General features: G+C 45.5%; 1 protein-coding gene across 1 annotated transcript in view; it reads right to left on the bottom strand.

Annotated features, from left to right (window-relative positions):
• DGKI (diacylglycerol kinase iota) overlaps window positions 1-24,223 on the bottom strand; it is a 201,707-nt gene that overhangs the window by 176,008 nt on the left and 1,476 nt on the right. The window contains exon 2 of the mRNA XM_026037282.1: window positions 24,162-24,217. Coding sequence (XP_025893067.1) covers window positions 24,162-24,217 — 56 coding nt within the window. The remainder of the gene's footprint in view (window positions 1-24,161; window positions 24,218-24,223) is intronic.

The raw sequence follows: 24,223 nt of genomic DNA, 5'->3' as shown, positions 1-24,223 counted from the left end.
TATGCTTGCTACATAAATATATGGCCTCTTCCYACGAGTTATTTCCAGTAAATATTTCCAATATTATTTTCAGTAAATACACTTTGTGAAATGAAGGAAAACAGCTTCTTTACTTCAGGCACCTTGAAGAGAAGTAAAAGGACCATCCAAAATGCTTTTCTCTTCTTGCCCCACAACAAGAGATGAGAACAGTGAACATCCCTACTCTATACCACTAACACACCTACTCTATACCACTATCAATGACCAGGGAGGGAGGGGAAGAAGCAGGAAGAAGGGAAGAAGCTGCATATAGAAAGGAACCAATCTAGCAGAAAACTCACTGCCAGCTAGCTACTCTATTTAATAAAAATAAAATTCTCAACCARAGTCATCAGAATCGTGAATTTCTTGGCTCTTAGGTCGTAACCATGAAATMGAATACGTTTTTTATAGTATGAAAAAGACCCCAAACAATTTTGGCTTTACTATATTCAGTTATATAAAATTTGATTTCTGGTAGATGGCAGTAGATCTTTCCCAGCTTTAAAAACCCAGTGAATGTCGAGTGCCTATATACTTGGCAATGCAAATCACTAACCTGGAGAAATGCCACATACAGTGAAATGAAAATCAAATGTAGGTCCTAGGCCTCTGCCACTGCCATCATTTGTCATAACTGCCTCCCCCTCCAGCCCTCCAGAGAACAAACAAACAAAAAACAGARAGCACAAAACCTCTTGTGAAACTTGACGAAGAGTATTTGAGGCACCTGGACAGCACACAGACATTCATTCTATTGACATTCATTCAAAAATCATCAAAATAAGCACCCAAATCACAGCTGGTCACTAGGACCCAAAGCAGTGACACCTGGAATCACCTGTGGGGCTAGTGGATGCCAGGTCAGACACTACATGAGCACAGAGCAAACTAACCCTGGGTTTTGATGCTGCGTCAGGCCCTGCTTTCTTGTGTTGTGTGGGATGCTTCTCAAGTTTTCTTTATTTAAGTCTTTGCACATGCAGAGTGAGAATATTACAAGGTGGTCTACACTGTTGAGCGAAATTAAGGTCCTGGAAGGACAGTGYAGAAATCCATCCCAAGGGAAATGGAGTTTGATGACAGAGATGCAGATAGGAAAAGACCTGATTTGCCCCAATTCAAAGACAACTATGAGCCAGAGTAAAAGATGTGGGATCTAGGGAGATAAAGAGAAAAAGAACTTTAAAAAGCATAAAAAAGTGCAAGGGGGTGGCTTAATAGGGGCTTAATAGCTGAGAATTGAGGGTGGAGGGGGCTTGAGATATAAAATGCCAGCCTGTGGGTGGATTCAGTGAAGAGAGGTCCTGAGGCAACACAACCAGAGCATCAAACCTTGCTCAGGCCCCATCTTGTAACTGAGTAGGTGAGAAAAGGGAAGGTAATGAACTCATCAACTAARTAACATTTATGAAGAACTACATTAAGACTAGTCAGTGAGAAACAAACTAAAAAAAAAAAAAGATGTATTTCCCTTCTCCCTAGTTATTTTGCCTTTAATACCCTCTGTGCTGTGCTTTAGGGGAAGCTTGCCTTTTCCAAACTCAACTCCCTGTCTTCCAAATCACTCTGATGTGACTATAACCCACAATGAAAAACAACTTGACAATGAAGAATTTATGGCATAAAATTTTAGGGGTTAAAAAATAAAATTTGCCAGTTTAGCACTTCCCAGCCCAGTTCATTTTGACAATTAAGAGAGGAAAAACTGAAATCCAGCTCTTAGGAATCCATCCACTGTTTAAATAGAGAAGAAAAAAAAATCATTACATCCGAGTGCTGGACACATCCATTCAAGCAATCATGGGGATGGGCACAGAGGAAAAATTGCTTCACAGTGTCAGCAGTCACAAGGCAACCCAACTTTCTGTGCTTGCTGCCAGTGAGTCAACAGCAAAGTATCTGCCACGCTCAGAACATCACAGTCCTAACTTTAGAGCAAAGGAACTGCAGAGATAAGAAGCCTTAGAACAAACTTCATTCTCAGGGCAAGTCAAAATTGGGTCCTCTCACCCTTGACAACTCCCTCCCCTTAAAATTTTTGCACTTCAAGGCATATATTCACAAGAGATTATTAAAAGCATAACAATATTCAGAGTCCCTTAAGTCCTTCGTCACAGCTGAGCACTTCTACTGTTCCACACCATCCATCTAACGCAGTTTCAGTCCTTGGTGACATTTAGAGAGAAAATTTCCCCTTGGCTCCTCACTCAAGCTGTCATGACAGAAACTAGCAGGGTGAATCCTTTAACCTTAAACAACTTCTTTATTTCTCTACTAAATAAACTCTGCTCCTGCAGACTTAGAGACAAAGTGCTAAAACACACACTGCAACAACCTGGATGACATACATGTGCACTCGCACACACAAGCRCACATAAAAGTTCCCAACCTTCGTGTATTCCAAGGATGCTTTTCTTTCCACCGGTCCCACATTCCTGAGGAGTTGTGCCAGCTCCTGCACCTTCTGCCCTTGGCACGCGGTGCCCGTCTCTCTCGTCACCCGCATGGGCTGCCCCACACCAGGAAGGCTGTGAACTCTGGGAGGCTCCAGCAAAGCCAGTGGCTGCCCCAGGGGCACTTGAGAGGCAGAAAGATAGAGGTGGGGAAGAGGTGGCTCCAAGATGCCACTGGAACTGCTGTCATATCAATAGACTCAACTTTCCTTCCCATATTTTATATTTAGGTCAACATATGAGTAGTGGTAACCCTCCTTGACTTAATTTTTCCATGGAGAAGCTGACAGTGTTTGAATGACACAACAAGAAAAACAGAGCAAGCAAAACTCATGCAAATTCTAGAACTTTCTGAAATTTTAAAAGTCCTGGACTTTTAAATAAGTCTAGGGTCTGTGAATGTCAAGAGTTACACTGGGGGACCACGTATCCCTTGCCTTTGCCTCACATGAAGCGACAACCACTGAGGGTCTCCTAAAAGCTCCAAGTAACACAGACTTTCACACTAACAAACTCAGGCAAAGTACATAATACTTACATTTTTAATACAGTACAATAATACACACTAGTGCATGTTGCGGTTATACCATTGCACAAGTAGAAAGAAGTTATTAAATTCATCTTAGAAACACTGGAAGATTTGCTTATAGGTGCTTACAGTCATGCAGAGAGTCAGAGTAGCTTCAGGAATAARTTTTCTTAAATCACAGTGCATAGCAATACTCCATCCCCTGGTAATGGCAACTCTTCTGATTTTTGTCAATATGCTCTTTCTGCTGGGAATTTGTATTGCTGTTCATTTGGCTCACATGTTATTTTGTGTCACACATCATCAATGCTTCACTGCTGGTGCTTTCCAGCTCTACTGAGCTGAGGATTATCCTTGTGAGCTGATCCTCTCTTCTCCTAAAGGTAATGCTGTGAAACAGGGGAAGCAGGTAGAGCAGAAATCTGGAGAGGTAAAAGCTTCCATAGGCAGCTGTCAGCTCTTGAATCTTTCCTAAATGCACACTTCCTATAACTCCTAACATCTATAAAAAAGGCTCAATTTCAATGCAATGAGTAACAAAAAGAAATCTTCCCCCTGCCAGCTGGTCAGAGCACTACCAGCTGCAGCTCACCAAGGCTTTGGTGGCTAAGAGACAATAAGGAGCCTCTGTGGTCACTTCTTAACCCTCAAGCTCAGCTCCAAAGGCTGCTGATCCAGCTTGCTGGGCAGCAGTTCAATCTTCCTCCTTCCTGGTATGTCACATCAACCACATTTTCAGTCATCTCTGCTCAATACATTAGGGCCCCTCCGACCTCTGCTTGCACTGCTGACCTTGGGCTGTTCTGTCACCTTGAATATCTGCTGCTTCTGCTACAAATGATCAGCCCAATATGCTGGGCATGATGCTCCCAAAAAAGCACCTGCAATTTAGAGCGATGTCATCATTACTACTACTTTTAAACACTTGCTATCATTTCTGCATGGGGATAAATAAATCTCCATCTTCTCTCAGAGACTGAAAGACTCTTCTGAAATATTTCCATTCAGCAATTTTTCCAAACAGCTTCTTTAAAAATGTATTTTTTTTAAACCAAAGCTGACTCACCCCCTAATGCAAGATAGTCTCTGACTCACACTTAACACTTTGATCTCCATGGCTCATTTTGGTCAGTGGCTGGTTTAGCCATTTCCCCTGTACTGCATGCAAGCGGAACAAAAGCAGAAACCAAAATGTAATTTAAACCTCAATTCAACTCCACACCATTGAGAAATGCTCAAGATAAATCTGCAAAAAAAATGGAAAATTGTTACAGCACCCAGAGACCTACTGCAAATTAGAACAGAAATGAAAATTTTCAGCAAGAGACAGATTTGCACTTTCTTGCTCATAGATTCAGACAGAAAGGGGAGCTCAGTAAGGGATACTGTGCTAGAGGGATTTCTTTTTCTCATTTAGCTTCATCAAAATCTTTGTGATAAAACCAAGCAGCAACATTTCCAAAAAGAAATAACAATTCTAAAAATAAATTTCCCTTTGCATATAACTTGGGGTAAAATTTAGTCCTTTATATTGGCAAAGTATCCAAAAAAAGCAGAATCCTAAGAAGTTAGGTTCACATGTGGGTCTAATATAAGCTGCCACCACTTCACCCATGGGAGGTCCCCAGTTCACCCAGAAAGGACAACACAGGCAGGGGTATCTTAAGTCTCCCTATAACAGTCACATGACCTRACCCAGGAGAAGCTCCTGTGAGGTAGATCCAATAAATCCAACTTCAACAGATGGTCACAGAAATGTGAGAAAGCTGGAGTGCAGTGGCCAGGGAAGAGAGCAGATCTTATTGAAACTAATGGGTTTGAAAGACTTGAGGTTTACTTAGAAGTGGTAGCAGACTTTACTCCCAATTAATGTGGAACAAATACAAATATGTGGCCTCAAATTTAAAAGGTTCTTTGGCAGGTTTGGTTTCTTTTTTAATTCTCTTCTGGTTAAATGAAATGGAGACCTATAGACTTGGTGGGGAAGGAGTTTTGACAGAGTAATTGGAGGTCGATCTGAAGCAGCGGAAGCCGAGGCAGCCTTGGCTGGGGCCTTGTTTTGGAAAATGGGGTGTGGGGACTGCGAGATGCTGGTGGTTCTCACCTCTACATCAACAGGCAGCAGATTTCCCTTTGCTTGATCTACTTCCTCTCTGCTCTGGCAGCAATTGGCACCCAGACCTGCGGCACCGGTGTGTTTTGAGGCTGTGTTTAACCTCCCGTTTGCAGTGCTCATGCAGACCCTCACTTTCAGGGCACTCATGTGATGGCCAAGCAGGCAGGAATATTCTGCAGAAASCCTTTTGCTCGGCAGCAGCAAACACTGGGAGGCTCCAGTGCCTGTATCCTCTGTGCTGSGCTCGGGCAAGGTGCCTGGGAGAAGCTGTGCTAACGTGGAAGCCCACGCCAGGCCTCGTGTGGAGGCACCACGGCCCTCGCYGAGCTCCATCACGCCCGGCGGAGGCGCGAGCAGGTCTGCGGCCCTGGGGGACGCGGCCATCGGCAGCCCCGCTACGAGGGCAGGCACTGCTGGAGAGCGAGGCCCAGCTCTTCTCTGAGATGAGGCGGTCAAAGGCCTGGTTTACCACAAGCCTCGACTATTTACCAGCTCCGTGTGATTGCTGGTGTCCTCCTGCCCAGAGCAGACACACGTACACACACCCTCTCAGTGGCCGTATGGCAGATGTAGGGAGGCATACGTTTCTGACCTGAACTCAAGTGTGCTTATCCAGTGCTTTACGTGCATAAGGATTAGATACAAAAGAGTCATATCAGACCAATTAGCCCTCTTTTTCATCTCAGCATACTGTCTCCTTAACCYACAACATTTGGAAGGGCCTGTGTTACACATTCGCCAGACAAAAAGAAGAATCAAACACTGACAGAAGTMTTGGCACTGGAATAACTCTCCATCCACCCCCTCCTGCTCAAACCAGGAGGCTTTTCCTTCCAGTTGCACACCTTGCCTTTTCCATGAACAAGAAGGGAGGGACATGGTGTGACCTGTGGAAAACACAGGCAAATAAAATCCCTCTAATTTCACAGAGACAACATCTCCACACAATTTAGGCTTTAGGATTAGGAAAAACTGCATCTGAAAACAAGCCAGGGCAGAACATATATATATATATTTATATACATATGCACGCACACACACACCCCAACACATATCTATATACACACAGTTAGTTACTTGGGCATTAAATTCTATAATCACTGGAGATTAAACTAAATCTCTAATTGTCTAAAATTAGATACTCAATGATGGGCACAGCTTCTCCTTTTGAAGAAGCTCATGTGCCTCCTAGCTAGTTATTCCTCACTCAATTACTATTTTGATCAAATAGGCAACTTGACTACATCACTTATTTCTGAAGAGAATGACCTGCCTTTAAGCAACAATGGGTTTAAGTCCTTACTGGAGTCCAGTTTGTAGCAACCTGGGCTGGCCTAAGCGCTCTGCTCTGGGCTTTTCATGCTGCCCTGCCCTCCATTTACTGCTCTGGGACCTCAGAGCACAGAGCTCTCCAGAATAGCCCATCCAGCAGAAAACACCATGGCTGCTTTCCGAGATACCTATCCATCCCTTAGAAGAGATCCTGCATATATTCCAGTCAGGAAACTGCATTCCTGCAGAACACGGGGCGCTGCAAAGCCTATGGCCCCTTTCCTTTCCTTCTTTGGAGCACAAGGAGATTTTGAGAAAGTTCACCTGRTAAGAGGAACTGGTCCCACCCATTCAACCCTATGAGCTTGCATATTTATGCTTGCATATGCAAACTGCATATTTATAGCGCTGTGSGGAGCAAAATTCAAAAAGGCAGGTTGTTCAAATAAGCCTAGAAACATGTCAGCAGCCTGCAGACGCTGCTGTGACTGTGCTGGGAATGGTCTCTGCGTGGTGGCTGTCACTCTGCTCTGACACCGGCACCAGCCGCTCGGCTGAAGTGGGACAGCTGCAGCACCTTTCCCTGCTGTCGCTTTACAGCAAGTTCGCCTTTGCTTCCAGRAGAGATTCTCTAGAACACCATTTTCCACTCAAAGTGCTGCAGGTAAATGATACTCASTGACATCAAAGCTTAGGGGAGCGGGACTTGCTCTGGTGCGGGGAGCAGAGGACAAGAAGGGATTTCTTCTGCAGGGCAGAGCATTGGCTCTAGCACCACTCTTGACATTTTTACGTCTCCCTTGCCAAAGGGCTGGATAGCATCATCCGGGTAGGATCTCTGACACACAGAGCTGTGTCTCAGAACACAAGGGCAAAATGAGGGGAAAATCCATACACTGGCCTGGCTCAATTGAGGACAGTGAAGGTCCAGGGCTTCAGGAGGGAAAGCAGCAGGGAAGTCATACCAGGAAGGTAGCAGTACATAAAAAGGTGTCCAGACTTCTGCCTTTATAGTTTCTGTGTGGTAAAACATGTTCTGTGRTTCAGGAACAGCAACTGAGCAACCCAAAATGCTGCTGAGATTATCTAGTCTCCAGACTGCATTGAGTGTAGTATAACTGGCACATTAAGCAACACTTAATAATATGGGGAAGCTCATTGGCCTGCCTAAAAAACTGTGGAAAAAAAAGAAAAACATGTTTGGTGCCCATGCTTATCTGTGTCCTCAACRAGGCATCTAAAAAGAGCTCCTCTTCACCTCTTTGCCAAACTTTTGGAGAGTTCATACTTTAGCCTGTTATCTCAGGAGATGAAATTCAGGAACGAAGATTAACAGCTCGCCCCTGTCACCCCAGGGATGCCGCAGGGATTAATTTCCGTAGTGTGTTTTGAAAATGTTTTAGCAGTTCCCAACATTTGTCATTCTTCCCATAAACAGCTCTGGAGAGCTGCTGTTGGAGCTTCATGCACTCGGGCCAGGTGCAGGGCTTTGCCCCTGCAGAGCACCGGCCTCAGCTGCCCGCTCTGTGCCAAGACCAAGGCCGATGCTGGTGCTGCAGGCACCCCTTGTGTACAGACAGCTCCCCTTGCAAGCCCTTGCACTGTGGTGGTGACCTCCACCCATGGGGACAGTGGCTGCCGGAGTAGCTGCCCTCAAATGCTCGGTGACAATAACCAGACACTGCTCTTCCCGCTCCTCTTCGAAAGTCACAGTGAGGGCCACTATCAAGGCTATGAGCACAACAGTCAGATTCCTGGAAAGCCATCAGGAGTGGCGCATTTCTGTCCCCACATAGAYAGAAATGTACCCTCATCTCCTGCTCATCCAAGAAGCACCAAGCAGAGAAAGAAGATGACAAAACAATTAAGGCAACAGGAGACAAAACAAAAGCAGCAGCTTGCACCCCCMCACACACACAAGCCCTCCAGCAGCTTCTTGCTGGCAATTTGGTCCTCTGTGTATGCTCAGCTACTCACACTACTTKCAGTGCCCTGTTATGTATTAATAATTCTCTTGGATGGCCCTTCTGCTAATGCACTGCAGGCCAAGTGGTTTGGGTCAGGGCAGCAGAAGACTTGAGGCTCACGCTGAGGGGTCAGGCAGGAACACCAGTGAGGGGAAAGCGGGATAATATTARTGCTGCACGGGCAGTGCACCATTCTGCACAGTTTTCCAAGCTTAAAAATACAGCAACAAAAAAGATTCATAAGGGAAACAAGTGTGGATTCACACCTGCAAAAGCTCATGCCAGAAAGGAGCTCTGTTGCTCATCCAAGCTGCTTTACATATGAGATTTCCTTTATAGAACAACCCCTGGATAGCCCCAGGAAATCCAGAGCAATATCCTGTTGGATGCACACCTGCCCAGCGCATATGTACTGAGCCCACATGGGTTACTCAGCATGCATTTACTTCATGGGCATTTACTCCATTGCCTCTTACCCATGGTTCTTTATTTGGAGCAAAATATTTAATGGATAGAAAGCAGCATTTCAGCGGAACCAGGAGTTATTTCCCAAAGTTCATCCGCTCCAGCTGCTGTCCCTCCCTTCCCCTCCTCTTTAATCCTCCCTTTATGACACCACAATTGTTTCCACAACAACCAACGGTGACATCACAGGCAAGCCCAGGATTTGCCATGGGGGAGCAGAACCGGCTCCGTGCTCATCCGAGCGGAGCCCTCCCAGCTGTTGGGACCCATCAGGCACCCAGGCCGTGAAGCAGGGCCCTCTCCTTGCAGCAGGGCCCTCTCCTCACAGCGCTGCTTTGAGGGCTGGTGGCTGAGAACAGAACAGGATGGCGGGACGCGCTGCATGGGGACACTTCCCTCTAGTCCCAGCGAGGGATTTGCCTGTCCGCATCCTGGAGCAAGAGCATGTTGGCAACTTGTGTGCCATTGTGCACATGATCAGACGTGCTACACATACAAAATCATGTTTCTGCAAAAACCTCATCCTTCTTTGGATCTTACCAAATATCTCCCTTCCACGTTGTCCCACAACAGTGGATCCCTCAGGAAACGCACACAAGACAAACAAGCCTGTGTGACACGTAAAGGAAAAGCCCCCCAAGCTCATTCTTTCATCATCTAATCTTCTAAAAGAAAATAACCGCAGTCTATCATCTTTCTTCCTGTAGAATGATCACCAGTACACTCAAATGTCTTAAGTGATTTGCATCATCCTTCTCTAGTCTTTTTTTCCCCCCACATTACTGACGTATTTTTTGTCTCACAGTAAATGAAAAAATAGAGAGAAGGAAAAAGAACAAAGAGGTCAAACATAAACCACCCARGTTCTAGTCGGTGCATCATTATCACTTTGAGATGTTACATATTTGAGGTAAAGACACCTGGTTTCCATTCCTCCCCGTCGCAGGTTCAGCTTGCGTCATTCATGTGAAGTAAATGAGTTAGGAAGCAGCAAGAGTTAAACTAAGGGCAAGGCTGGTCACAAACCAAGGCTGGCCCATGGGAGGAACACCAAGGAGCTGTGCTGGGACACATGTACCCCCTTCTAYCCCCTCTTCAGGATATGCCCCTTTCACCAGRCTGTGGGGTATGCAGGCCTGACTCTCAATCAGAGCAGTCCTGGGCAMTCAATTGCTTGKTAGTTCACTGCAGTTTAAGGAAAACATGAAAGAAACTAATGGATTCCATAGAAAAGGGGGCACAGAGCTTTACTCTGGTGTTCTGCATGGCAACTGGCACACAAAATGCCACCTGCTTCCCAGCTGCCCTCGCCACTGCCCAAGATTTCCTTCTAAAGATGCAGGTCACAGGAAGCAAAATGGCAACATCTCCATTTGTCTCGAGAGCTACTGCAGCACTTTGGAAACCTGACAGGCTTGCCAGTATCCACTAAGCAAAGTCACCACCTCTACCACTTCAAACTAGATTTCACTCAAAAAAAATCTGTATATATAAAAGGCTTAAAATGTGCTTTCTAGAAATATTTTTTCTCTTTGTTCTGCATTTTTTCTTTGGAAAACTTTGTCAGACACTAACAAGCATATATATCTATTCATCTTTGTAGGAGGGGGCCAAACAAAAGCTAGTTTTAGCCTGTTCTTCACAGACTCTTTGCAGTCAATAGAGATGGGCTCTTCCAGAGGACAGTTTGGAGCCAGAAYCCAAATTAGGCAGGAAAATTGTCCTCTGGAGGAGACACACTCTCTTGCTAATGACTATTGAAAACACCAAGGGAGAGTAGTCTCCCTAGCCTAAAATTATCCCTCAAAAATAATWCCTCCTCTCCTTAATGTTGGCTTCTTCACACATATCAATTCTCACAGTTTTTTCCAAGAGCTAGTAATAAGTGACACCACTTAACACGTGGCAACTGATTCATCACAGCAGAGCCATTAGAAGGAAATGCATTAGTCTTAATAGCGAGGACTGCACACTCACACGGCCTCTTCCCAAGAAAGTTCTTAAATCYTGCGGGAGTCAGATGTCGGGAACAGTGCAGCTAACAAGCAGACACTGCTCTTTGACAGACAAGTCAGCAGTCCATTGCCCAGATGTAATTTATTATAATAAACACGGTCCTGCTGCCTTGCACATCAGATACATTCCTTTTCATGTTGTAGTTATCAACACGCTTCAATCCTGACCAGAGGACGGCCACCGGCCCTCCACATGGAGCCGTGATAAATGCGCCGTCTGCCTCCCTCTGCCCTGCCAGGATTAGCTGGGCAGCTGCTGCTCAGCCCAGACTGCCACATCCCTCAGAAATGCCACTTCTGTTAAACCATCACCCCCAGAGACCTGAGCAGGTTGTGGCACAGGTGACTGGAACGTGCCAAGACAGACCACCACGTACCTCTCTGTTGCCCCTTGCTAGGGGTGTAAATGCTGATCCGACTGCATTGCGGTCAGGAAGAGAAAGGAGTAGCAGAGTGGATAAGCATTTCCCACAGGCAGAAGCTTTTCCAGCCTTAAAATCAAAGCTTAGCTTCCTCCTGTGTGTGAGGTAAGTTAATATCCAGTAAGTGGCAACCTCATTTTTCAGTGCTAAAAAGGTGGAACCTACCACTAGCTCCAGAGGCAGACTTCCAAACACAGAATATTCTTAGAAAGAAAAGAAAAAGCAGCTAGTTAAGCATACATCTTGTGTACATTTAGCCATCAGGCACCCTCAAATGACCCGTTTATCCATCGTTGGTAGCAGTCCACTACCCAATATTACTGTGTTAACACACTTTAGCCTTGACACCAATGGGCTCCAGCTAAGAGTCAGAGGGCAAGTTCACTTCTCTGTTCTGCCAGTCCTTGGCCCTGCAGAAGAGGTTCACAATCATGGTGCTGACTAAGTGTGTTTGTTACAACTTGTTTCTATCATGAAAAATTAATTACCAGCAAGCTACTGCCACAGAGACTACCATAACTACTCTGGCTAGTCTAAAAACTTCCACTTTAAGAAATTCTGATATTTCAAGTCAAGAAAAAAAAATCTCCTGTGAATGAGGCAAACGGCAAAAAAATAATTCAGCATAAAGGCATTTCACGGAATCAACTACTTGTTATTTCAGTTAATAGCATTAGGAGCTAAGATGAATAACTGAATGTGTTTTTCATCTCCTTTTTTGAAAACAAAATTAACATCTCCCTCAGAAGATTTCAGTTAGAAAATATCATCATGTGAAAATTTAAAAAAAAATGTTGCATTGGAAGATTTTCAGGCAGCCTTCTTTATTATACAAAATTTGAATTACAAACGAATGCATATGCTATGGTACCTTCACAGCTATTACCTCAAGCCCAATTTTCTCTTTTAATTTAGAAAGAGCTATCACCTCATTTTAAGGARCAATCACGTGCTCTGCCATTGTGCTGCTCTCTCTGAGCAGATCCTTTACAGAGCATCTCTGAAATCTCTGGTGTTGTTGCCCACACCCACAGCTCAGCCTCTTTAGGAACCAGCCCTTCAGATGTACCTGTTTGTTTTCAGCACTGACTTGTGCATGTAGCTCCGGCATTACAGGCACATGCTGACATGTACTCTTGTACCTGCAAGRGAGTAACTCTACCCCAAAGAGATTATTTAAGATGATCTCACTGTTTTGCATTTATTCTCCCATTATTTATGTTTTCATACATAATAGAAGCAGCCTTGTCTGCATGTGTAGTAAATTCGCCTCATTGTCTTAAAACCTTGCTGTGAAAAGCTGTTAGAATTGATTCACAATAGGGCCAACATTTCCATCAAGCAAATATCACTCTCAGCACCTGACAAATTGTGACACTGTTTTCTGAGCGACTGAATCAGTAAAAAAGCTCCAGCTCAATGCTTGGGGTGGAGGAGGCAAAGGGGATGGGAAGGGGATAGGGAAGGGGCATCTCCTGCCCACAGCCCTCACGCTGCCCATGCAAGGGGCCAGAGGAGCCAATGAGCCAGGGAACTGCTCTGCCACGTGTGAATTAACATCTTTCCCTTCAGTCTTTTTATTGAATCAGGGAAAGTTGGGCCATGATTTTCCACCATGGCTCTATTGCTCTCCCCCTTTTCCCCCACCACTTTCTCACCACTAATGTCCTCTTTCAAGCTTGGAGATGTTGCGGCTACAAAGAATCACTCAGCACACCCCAAGCCAAACTTCCTACCTGCCCTTCCTTTCCACACCTCATCTGGTAACTGCTTGTGATCCTCAGCATGGGTCACATTGGAAACATCTCCTGCCAGCCAGCTGGAGGACTGAATGACTGAAACTACTTTTAATGACCTGCAGAACCATCATTTTGAAGCAGACAGGAGACACAGGCATGTGCCTGAGCTTCCAGACCCAGCTGTGGGCCCACATCCTCTAGGAGATACTCAGCTGCAGCTCTCAKTTGGTACGATGCACAGCTGCTGAGAGTAGCTAAACAAGGTCATTGGCAGCAGAATGGCAAGGCCCTCTGCTATCTGGCAGCTCATGTGTGAAGATGATGATCACCAATTTTTAGGAAGCAAAAGATATGAGTAATCCCAGGAGAAAGGCCAAAGGAAAGTGAATTACTGACTTTTTTCTGCTAAGTCAGGGCAGGCGCATAATCGGTATGTGATGAAAGCTTCCACAGCTGCCATCTTCTCCAAATAAACACAGGCCTTGAGCAGTTAGGAAGGCAGGAGGTAGGAACCCAGCATTTCCATAAACACAGGTCAGCTCCCCTCTCTCCTCTTAATTTCCCTCCTAAAATTAGTCATCATGCTTTCTGTTTCAGTAGGGAGACAGCAGGAGCTGTGAGAAGGCAGGAACCCCCACACAGGGGGCTCAGCAGCTGTGGCTTGTGGTATAATTGTAATAATACGAATGCCAAGATGAAAGTCTCCATTAGAAAAYAGGGAATTGGAAATATAGGCAGCTATTACATGAGCAGGAATGTAGAAATATCCTCTATCAGAAATGGTGATAGAATTAGATTTTGTTACTTCCCTTTCTGGGCTACAAAGACAGGGATAAAGAGAGGAAACAGTATTACCCAGCCTTGGGATTAGAGGAGGCTTTTCTTTAAAATTCCTCTTTACCTGATCTCTGGTATTTTCACTTGAGGTGAAAACATAGAGGAATAGATTACAAATGAGAAACTTAAAAATAGTTATGTGCTGCTCTAGAGATCACTTCCATTTACCAGAAATAGCCAGTGGAGATATTTCAGATCTGTGCTTTTGATAAAAGAAAAGGAGAATCAAAATTTGTCTGCGCTCAAAGGTAAAATGTAAAAGACAAAAAACAAACTAACAAACAAACCACATARAACCACACATACAAAGGTTTCTCCGATTTGTTGCCATTAAGAGGAGAGCTCCCACACAAGCTCTCTGGGTCCATCCTGCCCCGGGAAGCATTTCAAAGGGACTCTCTGCCAGCTTAAAACTATGCCCAAAGGCTGGAGTAAATGTAGGTAACACACGGAAATGCTGCGCTTGGCTTGAGTTGCTGATGGTYCTCATATTTGCACTGCGTGAGGCAGGGACCCAAGCAGGAGATGGCCATGGGCCAGGAGAGCCCGCACCATCCTGGGGAAGGGGTAAGTGCAAGCAGCACCCTCTCCAGGAAGCCTTCACTCCAGCCAGCCTTCCCTTCGGAGCAGCTGTGGACTTCCAGGCCACACTGTCCCTGCTAGGGTTTAAGGTTTCCCCCCCACACCTTTTAAAAGCATTCAGGTTTGCTAGGTACAGRGATGTGGGAAAGAACTGTCAATCCTAAGTCACTTGAGTGCCATCAAATTAGCAGTTTCTAAACAGTGTACATGGGATTTGGGAGGGGACACGTGAAGTGTCACACTGGTGCATACTGCATAGTCATCCCTCCCTCTAAGATCTGCTCAGAGAAGAGAAACCAAGAGCTGGCAGGGCAGAGAGTAAATACCCAAATACTCAACAACCTCGCTGGTTTCCCTGCATCACAACACAGTTATCAAGTGATGACATGACTCCCTGCAGGCTTGTGAAATGAAAAACCCTGTTGTTTCAGCCTGGACAGTGCAAAGCAAAATAAGATCTGCAAGACTGAAAGAAGAGTGTGTTTGGCATTGCTGTGCCAAACGTTGCTGTGGTCAAGCCACCGCCAACTCGCCCCAGCACTAGCTGCTTACTGCGCAGCAACGGGAGCACTTTTCAGCAGCCCTTCAGCTGCTTTGGCCACCAGAGCAACTGGTGCCACCTCCCCTTTGCCATGGGTTTGCATAAYGGTGCCTGGGAAAAGCTGAAAACCAGTTTCCATGTTGCAGAGAGAAGATGCATGTAACCATTTCACAACCTCTGCCTCAGGCTCCTCCACAGCAGGGCTTGCAAAACTCCAGGGCTGCAAATGTAAAGGGGGAAAGCAGGTAGCTTATGAACATCTTGATAATAAAGCAGCAGAGATGCAGCACTGGACTGCTAAACACACACCTGCCATAGGAGGCGGGGAAAAAAAAGTGATAGGGCAAAATGAAAGTTTTAAACATAATGTCATGGAATATGATGCAGAATATTTGTGTATCTGCATGTTCTTTGCTAACTGTACTACGCACCAGGCACCCCAGGTACATAAACCCACTCAGATCACCAGAGTATCTGCAGGAGTCAGACAGCAGGGGAAAGACAGAAGTGTGTTCCAAGACTGGAAAAAGGGCCACAGGGACATGCTAAAGAATGGGAAGAGAACAACTAGAAAATAATAGCAAAGTCCTGAAATTCTATCACAGTAAAAAATAGCCAGGAAAAAAAATAGCAAGAAAACATCCCTTTCAAAATGAAATATACTGCCCTGGAAGAGAAGTGACAGATGAAACTGTTGGCTACCTGCAGAGGCAAAATGAAAAATACAGAACAGCTCAAGTTCCTCTCAGCTAATGGAAGACCACCCGCAACCAAACACGCAGCTACGTTGGTACTGCTGCTAATTCCTTCTTCAATGTCATTTTAAATGAGGCTCAAACCTGAAGGTGACTACAGTGCCAGCAGCAGCAGATCCTACGAGTGCACGCAGCTGAGGACACACCAACACTGGATATCCCTCAAGGCACGCACAAAGGCACTTTTGTTTCCCATCTACAATGGTTTGTAACACGAATTCTTTCAATGTCTCAGCTTACAACTAACCTCAAAACTCATAGTGAAACTTTATTCACAACTCTGGCATTTCACTTACTTTCATAGGAGAGTCCATTGCCCTCCAGGGCATCATTTTGAAACCATAAATCAGGTTAACATCAGCAGTAATAACAGAGGACCTAGCATTGCAGGCAGCTACACACAGCATCTCATGGCCTTCAGAGAACTAAAGGATGCAGTGCCTGAGCTTCAACGAGACTCAAATGTGTTTTCACAACAAAAGGATATACTCCTGGGATCATTCACTAATTGGATAAAAGCATAAGAACTACCCCATTACCATCCCCAGGGGAAAATCATTAGCAACCTAATGAAATAAAGTCATGACAGGAAGGTATTTTCTCATCATCTTTTAATGCTAGCAGGCTTCAAAGTCATTTCCCTTCCTCACCCTCTCCTCCAGTCCCCAGAAACCCCATGCCACCTCTTGGAGCATCACAGAGAGTCCCCGCTCCTGCACATCACACAGCACCAGGGGGCAGTTTAAGAGCACAGAGGGACTTTAAGATACTCAACTCATCATCTTTGATGAATCTATGCAGCTGAAGTTTAATCCCTGCTCCACTTGGAAAACATTCCCCAGCAGGTCAAGCTGCCTGATGAGTCATATGGTTTAGAAAGTGGAATCCAGTCATTAAAGTTTCTGCATTTTGCTTGTAAGAAAGCCAAAAATATTTAAACGAAACTGCAAACATCAAGACAATTTAAAAAAAAAATAGTGAAATTGCAAATATTCAAATGCATACTACCTAAATATGTATAGATTAAGAGTGGGAAGCTCTTCTCCTACAAAGGATCAGGTCCTAGCCTTAACTCTCACTTCTCTTATAGCCAGGTATCCTGCAGTCCTGGACATTAAAGACTCACCTCTTAGCACTAGCTAGGGAGGAATGGAGATTTTTTAATCCATCTGAAGAGGCTGATACAAAGCACGACAAGGTATTCGCCTAGCACCCCCCCAGTGTGGGCACTGACGTCTCCCACTGCAGTCTTGCCCGTGACACCCACCTTCCTCCAAAGCCCTGAATGTTTGGAAAGGGCCCTCACCTCTCCCCCAAGGGCTCTTACCCACCAGGCAAACAGCCCAAAGCACCAGCTCTGCAATGGGCCGATTCCCCACCTGAGGGAAGGTGGGCTGAGGCTGTAGGACAGCCCATGGCACACGTCCCCGACGCCAGTGGGGTAAACTCAGTGCTGACGGCAGCCCGAGTGACCCACATCCTGCATAGATACATATTCCACATTTATCCCCACAGGTAGCCAGGGCAAGCAGCRGTGCAGAAGGCCGCTACGAGGCATGCTAGGTATATATTCTAAGTAAAATGAAGCACCTCCTGTCTCTCTTGGCCATCTGTCTATGACAGCAGGGATAAGTATTAGGTAACACACAGCGCCAGCAGTCGGGAAAACTTTCTAGTAGGAACTTGAAGCCATAACCCCTCAAAAAAAAGGTAGAAAGACCAGATAAAATAGTGATTTCTCATTATGATCTGCAATTTCTAAGCATAGACAGGCCGACAGGCCTTCAAACAGCTCTTAAATGGGAGGGATTCTGGAAGTGCCAGTCCAGGCTTCTCTCCTTTCCCCCCAGTCTACCTTTGGCTGAGCCATTTCAGTAACTCAGCTGAAGGCTCTMGAGACCCAGGACAACTTTCAGTACCCTGTGGCAGCCTCCAGCTACCTCGGTGCTTTCAAACTGAACTGGCCCATTTGCTCGACACAAAAATAATTCAGGGGCAAAACTTGGGTTACCRAAACATCTAGCAAGATCAATTTATAATATTCATGCCCAGCTGTCCTCTGTCTCTCACCCACTTTCAGGTCCTCTCTGAAAGTCACAATCTTGGTTCTTCTTTGCCTTTTAACCTAGAAGAAGGGCCTAGAGTCTAGTCCCACTTGGTCACACAAACTCCATGTGCCATCTTGGACAAGTGATTTTATCTTCTTTTGTCTCAGCCTTGCATATCTACACGTAACAGGGAGTACATACCTAAAAATGTAGGGCAGCACCTCATTCTTTGCAAATCCACTGTGAAACACAGAAGAAACACTATTTCCTACACCATGTATGGGTCTCCTTCCAGACCAAGACAAGGGAACTGAGATCACACACTCAATCACACACAGAGAATAGTTGAGGTTGGAAGGGACCTCTTGAGATCATCTAGTCCAACCCCCTGCTCCAGCAGGGACACCTAGAGCACAGAGTGGCWTCCAGGTGGGTTTGGAAGACCTTCAGGGAAGGAGACTCCACAGCCTCCCTGGGCAGCCTGTGYCAGGGCTCTGTCACCCTCACAGGGAAGAAGTTCTTCCTCAAATTTTCTGTAACTGAGATCTTCTGTAACTGATAAGAACTCCAGAGAAATTTGATGCAAAAATTCCCCCTTTTCTCCCTAACTACAGGGACTTCATTTATAAACAAAATGCAAATGACAGGCTTCAAAAGGGACCAAAGAAAGAACCCTTTGGAGTTGACTGAGCTGCTACCACATCCCTTGCCARCAGCACAGGGCAGGCTGCATGTGTGCAATGGCCCCACTGGAAGCCCAGTACCACTGAGAGATGGGGTACAGGGGCATTCGGGAGGCACTGCCTCACAGGCATCAAGGAATCAGTCACACTATAGGCCAGCACCGCCACGCTGAGAGAAGCAGGAAAACTGGAAAATAAAGAGAACTGTATAGACTGAAATGATAGCTGAAACAGGAAAGATCTCATGGTTTCACATGGGCCTACAGTCTTTGAACATCAGGCTTAGAAAGAGCTCTTGGCAGAGCACTTTCAGTGAGACTTACAGCCTTCCTCATGAGCAGACATAAACAAGCATAACCTCAGTTGAAAGCACAGTTTGTTAAAGAGGGGACCTGTATGCCATGCCCTGGCATTAACCACCTAATCATCACTAATGGCATTCCCTCATCTTAAATTTCTGCACCTTGACACAGAGCAAGCCCACAGCAAGGTCCCCAAACACACAGCCCTACCCAGATCCATCTTTTCCCAGCCCACCCAAAGCCACCAAATCATTTAGTAGCAAATACAGAGGATTTTCCAATTCTGCTTTCTAGAAGAGTTAGCACCTGCATTCTGCTGTAACCTTCCTTCACACTAGTAGCACTGATACTATTCATCCCAACATCAGCCAGGAGATATGCAGCACTCACCCCATGTGTAAGCTCCTCCAAATCCAGCACACATACCTGTAAAAACTTCTCTTAGTAAATTCYTCCACCTTTTCCCATATGCTGCTAGGGTATATAAAAACAGACACAGCTTCTGCCTGTTGAAGCTGACAAATGATCCCAGATGCACAGAATCACACAATGATTGAGGTTGGAAGGGACCTCTAGAGGTCATCTAGTCCAACCCCCCTGCTCCAGCAGGGACATCCAGAGCACAGGGTCCCATCCAGGTGGTTTTTGAAGATCTCCAAATTATTCTCTACCCTCACCCTACTCCCAATCAATAGATATTCAGAGGAATACATGGCAAAATCACAGTTTGAGTTTGTGTGCCTTCTACATATCAAAATAGTGCTCAACACAAATGTTATGAATACCTAAAATAATTCAAACATAATTAAAAGAAGGAAAAACAAACAGCAGTGGACCTACGCACTTTGTTTCCTTTCTGAGATAAACTGCTGGAATGAGAGAGTTGAACTGAGAAAAAAAAAAAAAACCCTGAAAAGCAGTGGGAGGAGAACAAGAGGGAATAAACAGGGAGGTGAAGGCATCAGGATGGGGCCCTGCTCACAGGGAAATCCATGTTTAGAAAGGCCCAGAGAACAGACATCTGGATGGCATTGACAAAAATGACCTTGCTGACCAGAAATGACAAAATAAGGACAGCAACAGCTCTCAAATACTGCAGGAGATGTCCTAAACAAGGACCATGTTTTCCTTCTGATTGCATAACTCACAATAATTCTACCTCCTTTCAATAATGTTTCCCAAAACTTTTGGAAAAGGCATTTCTTTGTAACCTCTAACAGTTTCAATAATCTACGAGATTCTGATAATTTTATCACTGCTAACCTGCCTTTTTAACCTCCGTTTACCCTCAGGCCTGCTCCCCCTGCTTACCCGCCGTCTTTAGACAGAACCTGCTCRTCTAAAATAGCTGTGGTTCAGAAAATCCAGACAGTAGAAATCAGTGAGGTGCTCCTGGTGCTGGATGCCATCTCTATACGCTTTTGGCATCCAACTTTTGCACTCTTTGATCTAGGGTTCAAGATCTGCTTTATCTCGGATTTTGCAGCCTATCAGAGGAGGTATCTGCCAACTAATTGTTTAAACATTTAGGATTAAGGCAATAACAGCTGATGTTGGAAATGGTAGAGAGGTTTAAGGATTCTTAGGTTAAGGAAGCTAAGGTTAGGGAGCCTACAAAGAGCAAAAGCTTCTTCCACTCAGTCAAAATTAAGTTACATTTCTTTAAATAAGCTATTCCCAAGTGGCAACTCCTCACTAAACTCCACAAAAGTTCTCATGAGAGGCCCATAAAACCTTTAATCAAAGGAATGACCATATTTTATGTTCAGTGGCATTAACGAGGATTGTCTGAATTTCTAAATAGTCAATATTAAACAATGCAAATGTTGTAAAATTTCTTATGGTTTCCTTTGACCTTTTAATGCCCCTCTATGCTTATTCAGCASTGCATTCCAGCTGGAATTTTCAGAGCTGCAAGCACCTGCAGGAAACCTGCAGGAAGGAGCTTTATTTCCTGGGCTTTCTAGGCTTATTTCCTTTTATCATGGAAATATTCTTACTGAGCTTCTTTTTGGTAGTCTGAATTTCACTTTATTTCAAAAGCTAATTTAGAGAAAATTACATTGACATGTACTTCACCTAAATGAGAATATGAAGTTATTCACAGGACTTTGCTGTGGCTATGTTAGAATAAAAACTGAAAGAAAACAAAAGCTTTTGTACTACCTTTGTGTGAGTGTCTAGTAATTATTCAGCTGTGTCTAGTAGTGCAGGAGGTAAATACTGCCCTGAGARGCAGCCAGGTTTTGGGAAGCATTTCTCTTTGGCAGAGGTTCACTTTGATTCACTCCTCTTTATTTACCAARTTCTTCACAGAGCAGGAGCTGGATYTGAAATTGTGGGTTGTCCGGCTTAGGAGAAAAAGCCTCTTCTCTTTCATGAGCAGTGCATGGTTCACACTTCTCAGCATAAACACCAAAAAGCCTTTCAGATACTTAGTTCTATATTTGAATGATAAAAATTAGCACTAACAGGGCTGCTAAGCTGTTGGCATCCTGTTGTTAGCGTGGGGCAGGTTGGCCTGCTCTAAGGGCATGACCACTTCTCTGCACTTCCCTTTAGTCTGGCCGGACACCCCATCTGCACGACACCCCAACGGAGGGGTCCCCTCTGCTCAGAAGTCCCCGTGCACTGCGAGGGGGACACAGGAGCAAGGCAGGAAGGAAGGGCAGCCCCCCTGTGTGCAAACTAAGCTCCACTTACATAATGTGTGYTGGTGCCCTCACATACACGTGCACAGACACTCTTCAAAGCCATCCGCTCCTGCACAGGCGCATGGAAGTGGCATATTCCCACTGGGCAAACATACGTGATCGCATCACATTGCTAGAAAGAAAGCAGCACGCAAACATTTATTCTGGGTGGTATGAAGAGCTTTTGGTGCAGACGACGAGTCTGTGAACATCGGGGCAAGGTGGGTATATGAGAACTGATTGCCAGGAGGATTTTGGAGCCCCCTGTACTACTCAAAGCAAGTTTGTTGCTTCGTTTCTGCTATGGTTTGAAACTGGGGGCAAGCACATCTACATATATATTTACTGTATACATTCATTATACATATAATACATGCCTTGCCTTGGAGAAGAGGCTCTCCCAGCTACGTTACTGATGGACTGATGGCTGTGGTTTTAGAGAAAGCAACAAGTTATGTGTATGCAGCAACCATATAATGACCTAAATGGATCTACTTTACAATGTGAACAGTTGCTGTTTGGTAGCAAAAAAAAAAAAGAGGAGGGAGAGAATGGAACTTTCTTTTTTTTAGGCAAATTCTGGTCAACTATGGTAGGGAGTGAGAAACAGAAGGTCGATACAGGAAATATTTTTCTTGTTCTTTGCTGTCCTTTTTTCCCCTCTTGCAATACCTTGACCGCCCCTTGAGTCACCCTGTTCCATTTCTTCACTTGTCACCAACAGAATTGTTTACTGATATTTGCTTGAATCTGCATTATTTTAAGCAAGTTCCAACTGTGTTTCTTTTCTGCATGTGTAAATACAGATTTGTGGATGCACATCAGCAATATACCCACAGACAAGATCTTAAAAGAGCCTTTTGAGAGCTAGTGTGGAGCCTTGAATAACTTCTATTGCACTAGCATATAAGGAAGGTCAAATGCCAGTATAAATAGATTTTGCTACATATTACATAATCATTTACATTTACAGATTTATTTCAGCACCCTGATTTACTGAGAGAAAAAGAAGCTGTCTAAGGAGGCTGGGTGGGAGAAGGCAGAACACAGTATCGGTCCTTGGTGAAAATATTCCTCTCTTCCTTCTGCTTGGATTGTTCTCTCCATAGGGAAATGAGCGCATGAAGGTTATTTGTAGGAAGTCAGCTCCAAAAGAAGTGAAGTGTGGAAATCCAAAGACGCAGAGAGAATGTACTTTCTTGCACATCTAGTCTAAGTCAAGCAGAATGAGCCATCTAGCTCCTGAGATGCTTAGTAATAGACTTTTAATAGACTCCAGGACTTGTACGCTCGCCTGCATGGAAGAGTGGAAGGGCAGGAGGAGGAAGAGAAATAAATCTTACATTTCTTTCTATCAACATTTATTATGAAACCCTTACACATATACCATGCAGAAAAACTGAAGAATCCCTCTGTCTTTAAGACGCTCTAGATAATCTAGGAAATGGGACACTATGAATAGGTTTTAATATTTTCCCCTCGAGAGAAGATGCCTAAACTAATGAAATAAGTGGGAAATGTATAGCCTGACTAAAAACACATATAAAGTTTATTGTAAACTCCGTGCCTTGTGTACAAAGGGGTGTCACAGCCAGCAACTCTTCCTCACAAGCCGTTACCTGCAGAGCCCACCTTCAGCATCCACCTTCACCTGCAGAAGGCACAACTTGCTGCTAATTGGCATGCACTAGGGGAAAAAAAACATACGCGTATCGAGAGACGAAGCTTGGATGTTCTCTAGGGCTCCAGCAAGTTCCACTTTTCACATCAGTCACTTAATTGAGTCTCCTATGAATCATCCCAAACTTTACACTCAGCCCTTACGAAACCTCTTTCCATATATGAAGTATTACATAAAACTTCAGTTATAAAAACTGTAATTATGTCATTTTTAAAGCCTACCACATGCAGAGGCTCTAAGCCATTACTAAGCTGTCGCAGATGTAAATTCACRGCACAGGCACATCAGAGAAGTATTTCCGTGTCAGAGAAGGCTTTCCAGAGAGCATAGCCAGAGCCAGGAGCCTGCTTTCCTCTCCATCCCTACGAAGCAGCATCCAGGAGCTACTCTAAGTGCTTCCTGTGCTCTTGCTCTGCCCAGCAGCAGTGTCAGGAGCTGCCTCCGTGGAGGCCAAGCAGCCAGAGAGCAGCCACAACTGGGCAAGACTGGACAACTTTTTGCCCGGAGCTCCTCCAACCAGTTTCAGTGCTCCTGAGGGATCTAACCGGTGGCAGAAGCGGCAGGCAGATCCTATGAGCTGCCCACTCACCCTGCCCTGCGTGCCGCTCAYGCAGGTGCATTTACAGCAGGAAGCAGCTCCCGGTTTGGTGGGAAGCCCCAGGGATAATGGCCCGGCAGCACAAATGCAAGTCCCAGGTTAGCAAAGCCTCACGCCGCCGGGTGACAGCCGGCAGCACGGCGCCGAGGCGGCTGCACGCGCTTGTCCCCGACTGCTGCCCCACGGATCCAGGGGGTCGCGGGTGGCACAAGCCCCAGCTACCCCGCGAGCCGCTCGCGCTCGGACAGCACGTCCCGGCCAGGAGAGGGGAGCGGGCAGGACACGCGCCTGGCGCCTCACGAGCGTCCCCAGCCCCGGAGGAGCTTGGCCCCGGCCCTGGGGAGCGCGCGGAGGCCCCGCAGCGCAGCCCGGGGCTGCCCTGGGCACCGGCCCGCGCCCCGGCGCCTCTCCCGCCGCGCCTCGGCGGGGCGGCACCCACCTGTAGGACACCTGCTTCCTGAACGTGAGGCTGCGCAGCTTCTCCTCCAGCGACTCCTCGGC

The sequence above is a fragment of the Nothoprocta perdicaria genome, unplaced genomic scaffold (assembly GCF_003342845.1).
Source record: "Nothoprocta perdicaria isolate Ctin4 unplaced genomic scaffold, notPer1 scaffold_195, whole genome shotgun sequence".
Taxonomy (NCBI): Eukaryota; Metazoa; Chordata; class Aves; order Tinamiformes; family Tinamidae; genus Nothoprocta; species Nothoprocta perdicaria.
Note: the sequence above shows the minus strand (reverse complement) of the source record. Positions and strands in the feature narration are given on the sequence as shown.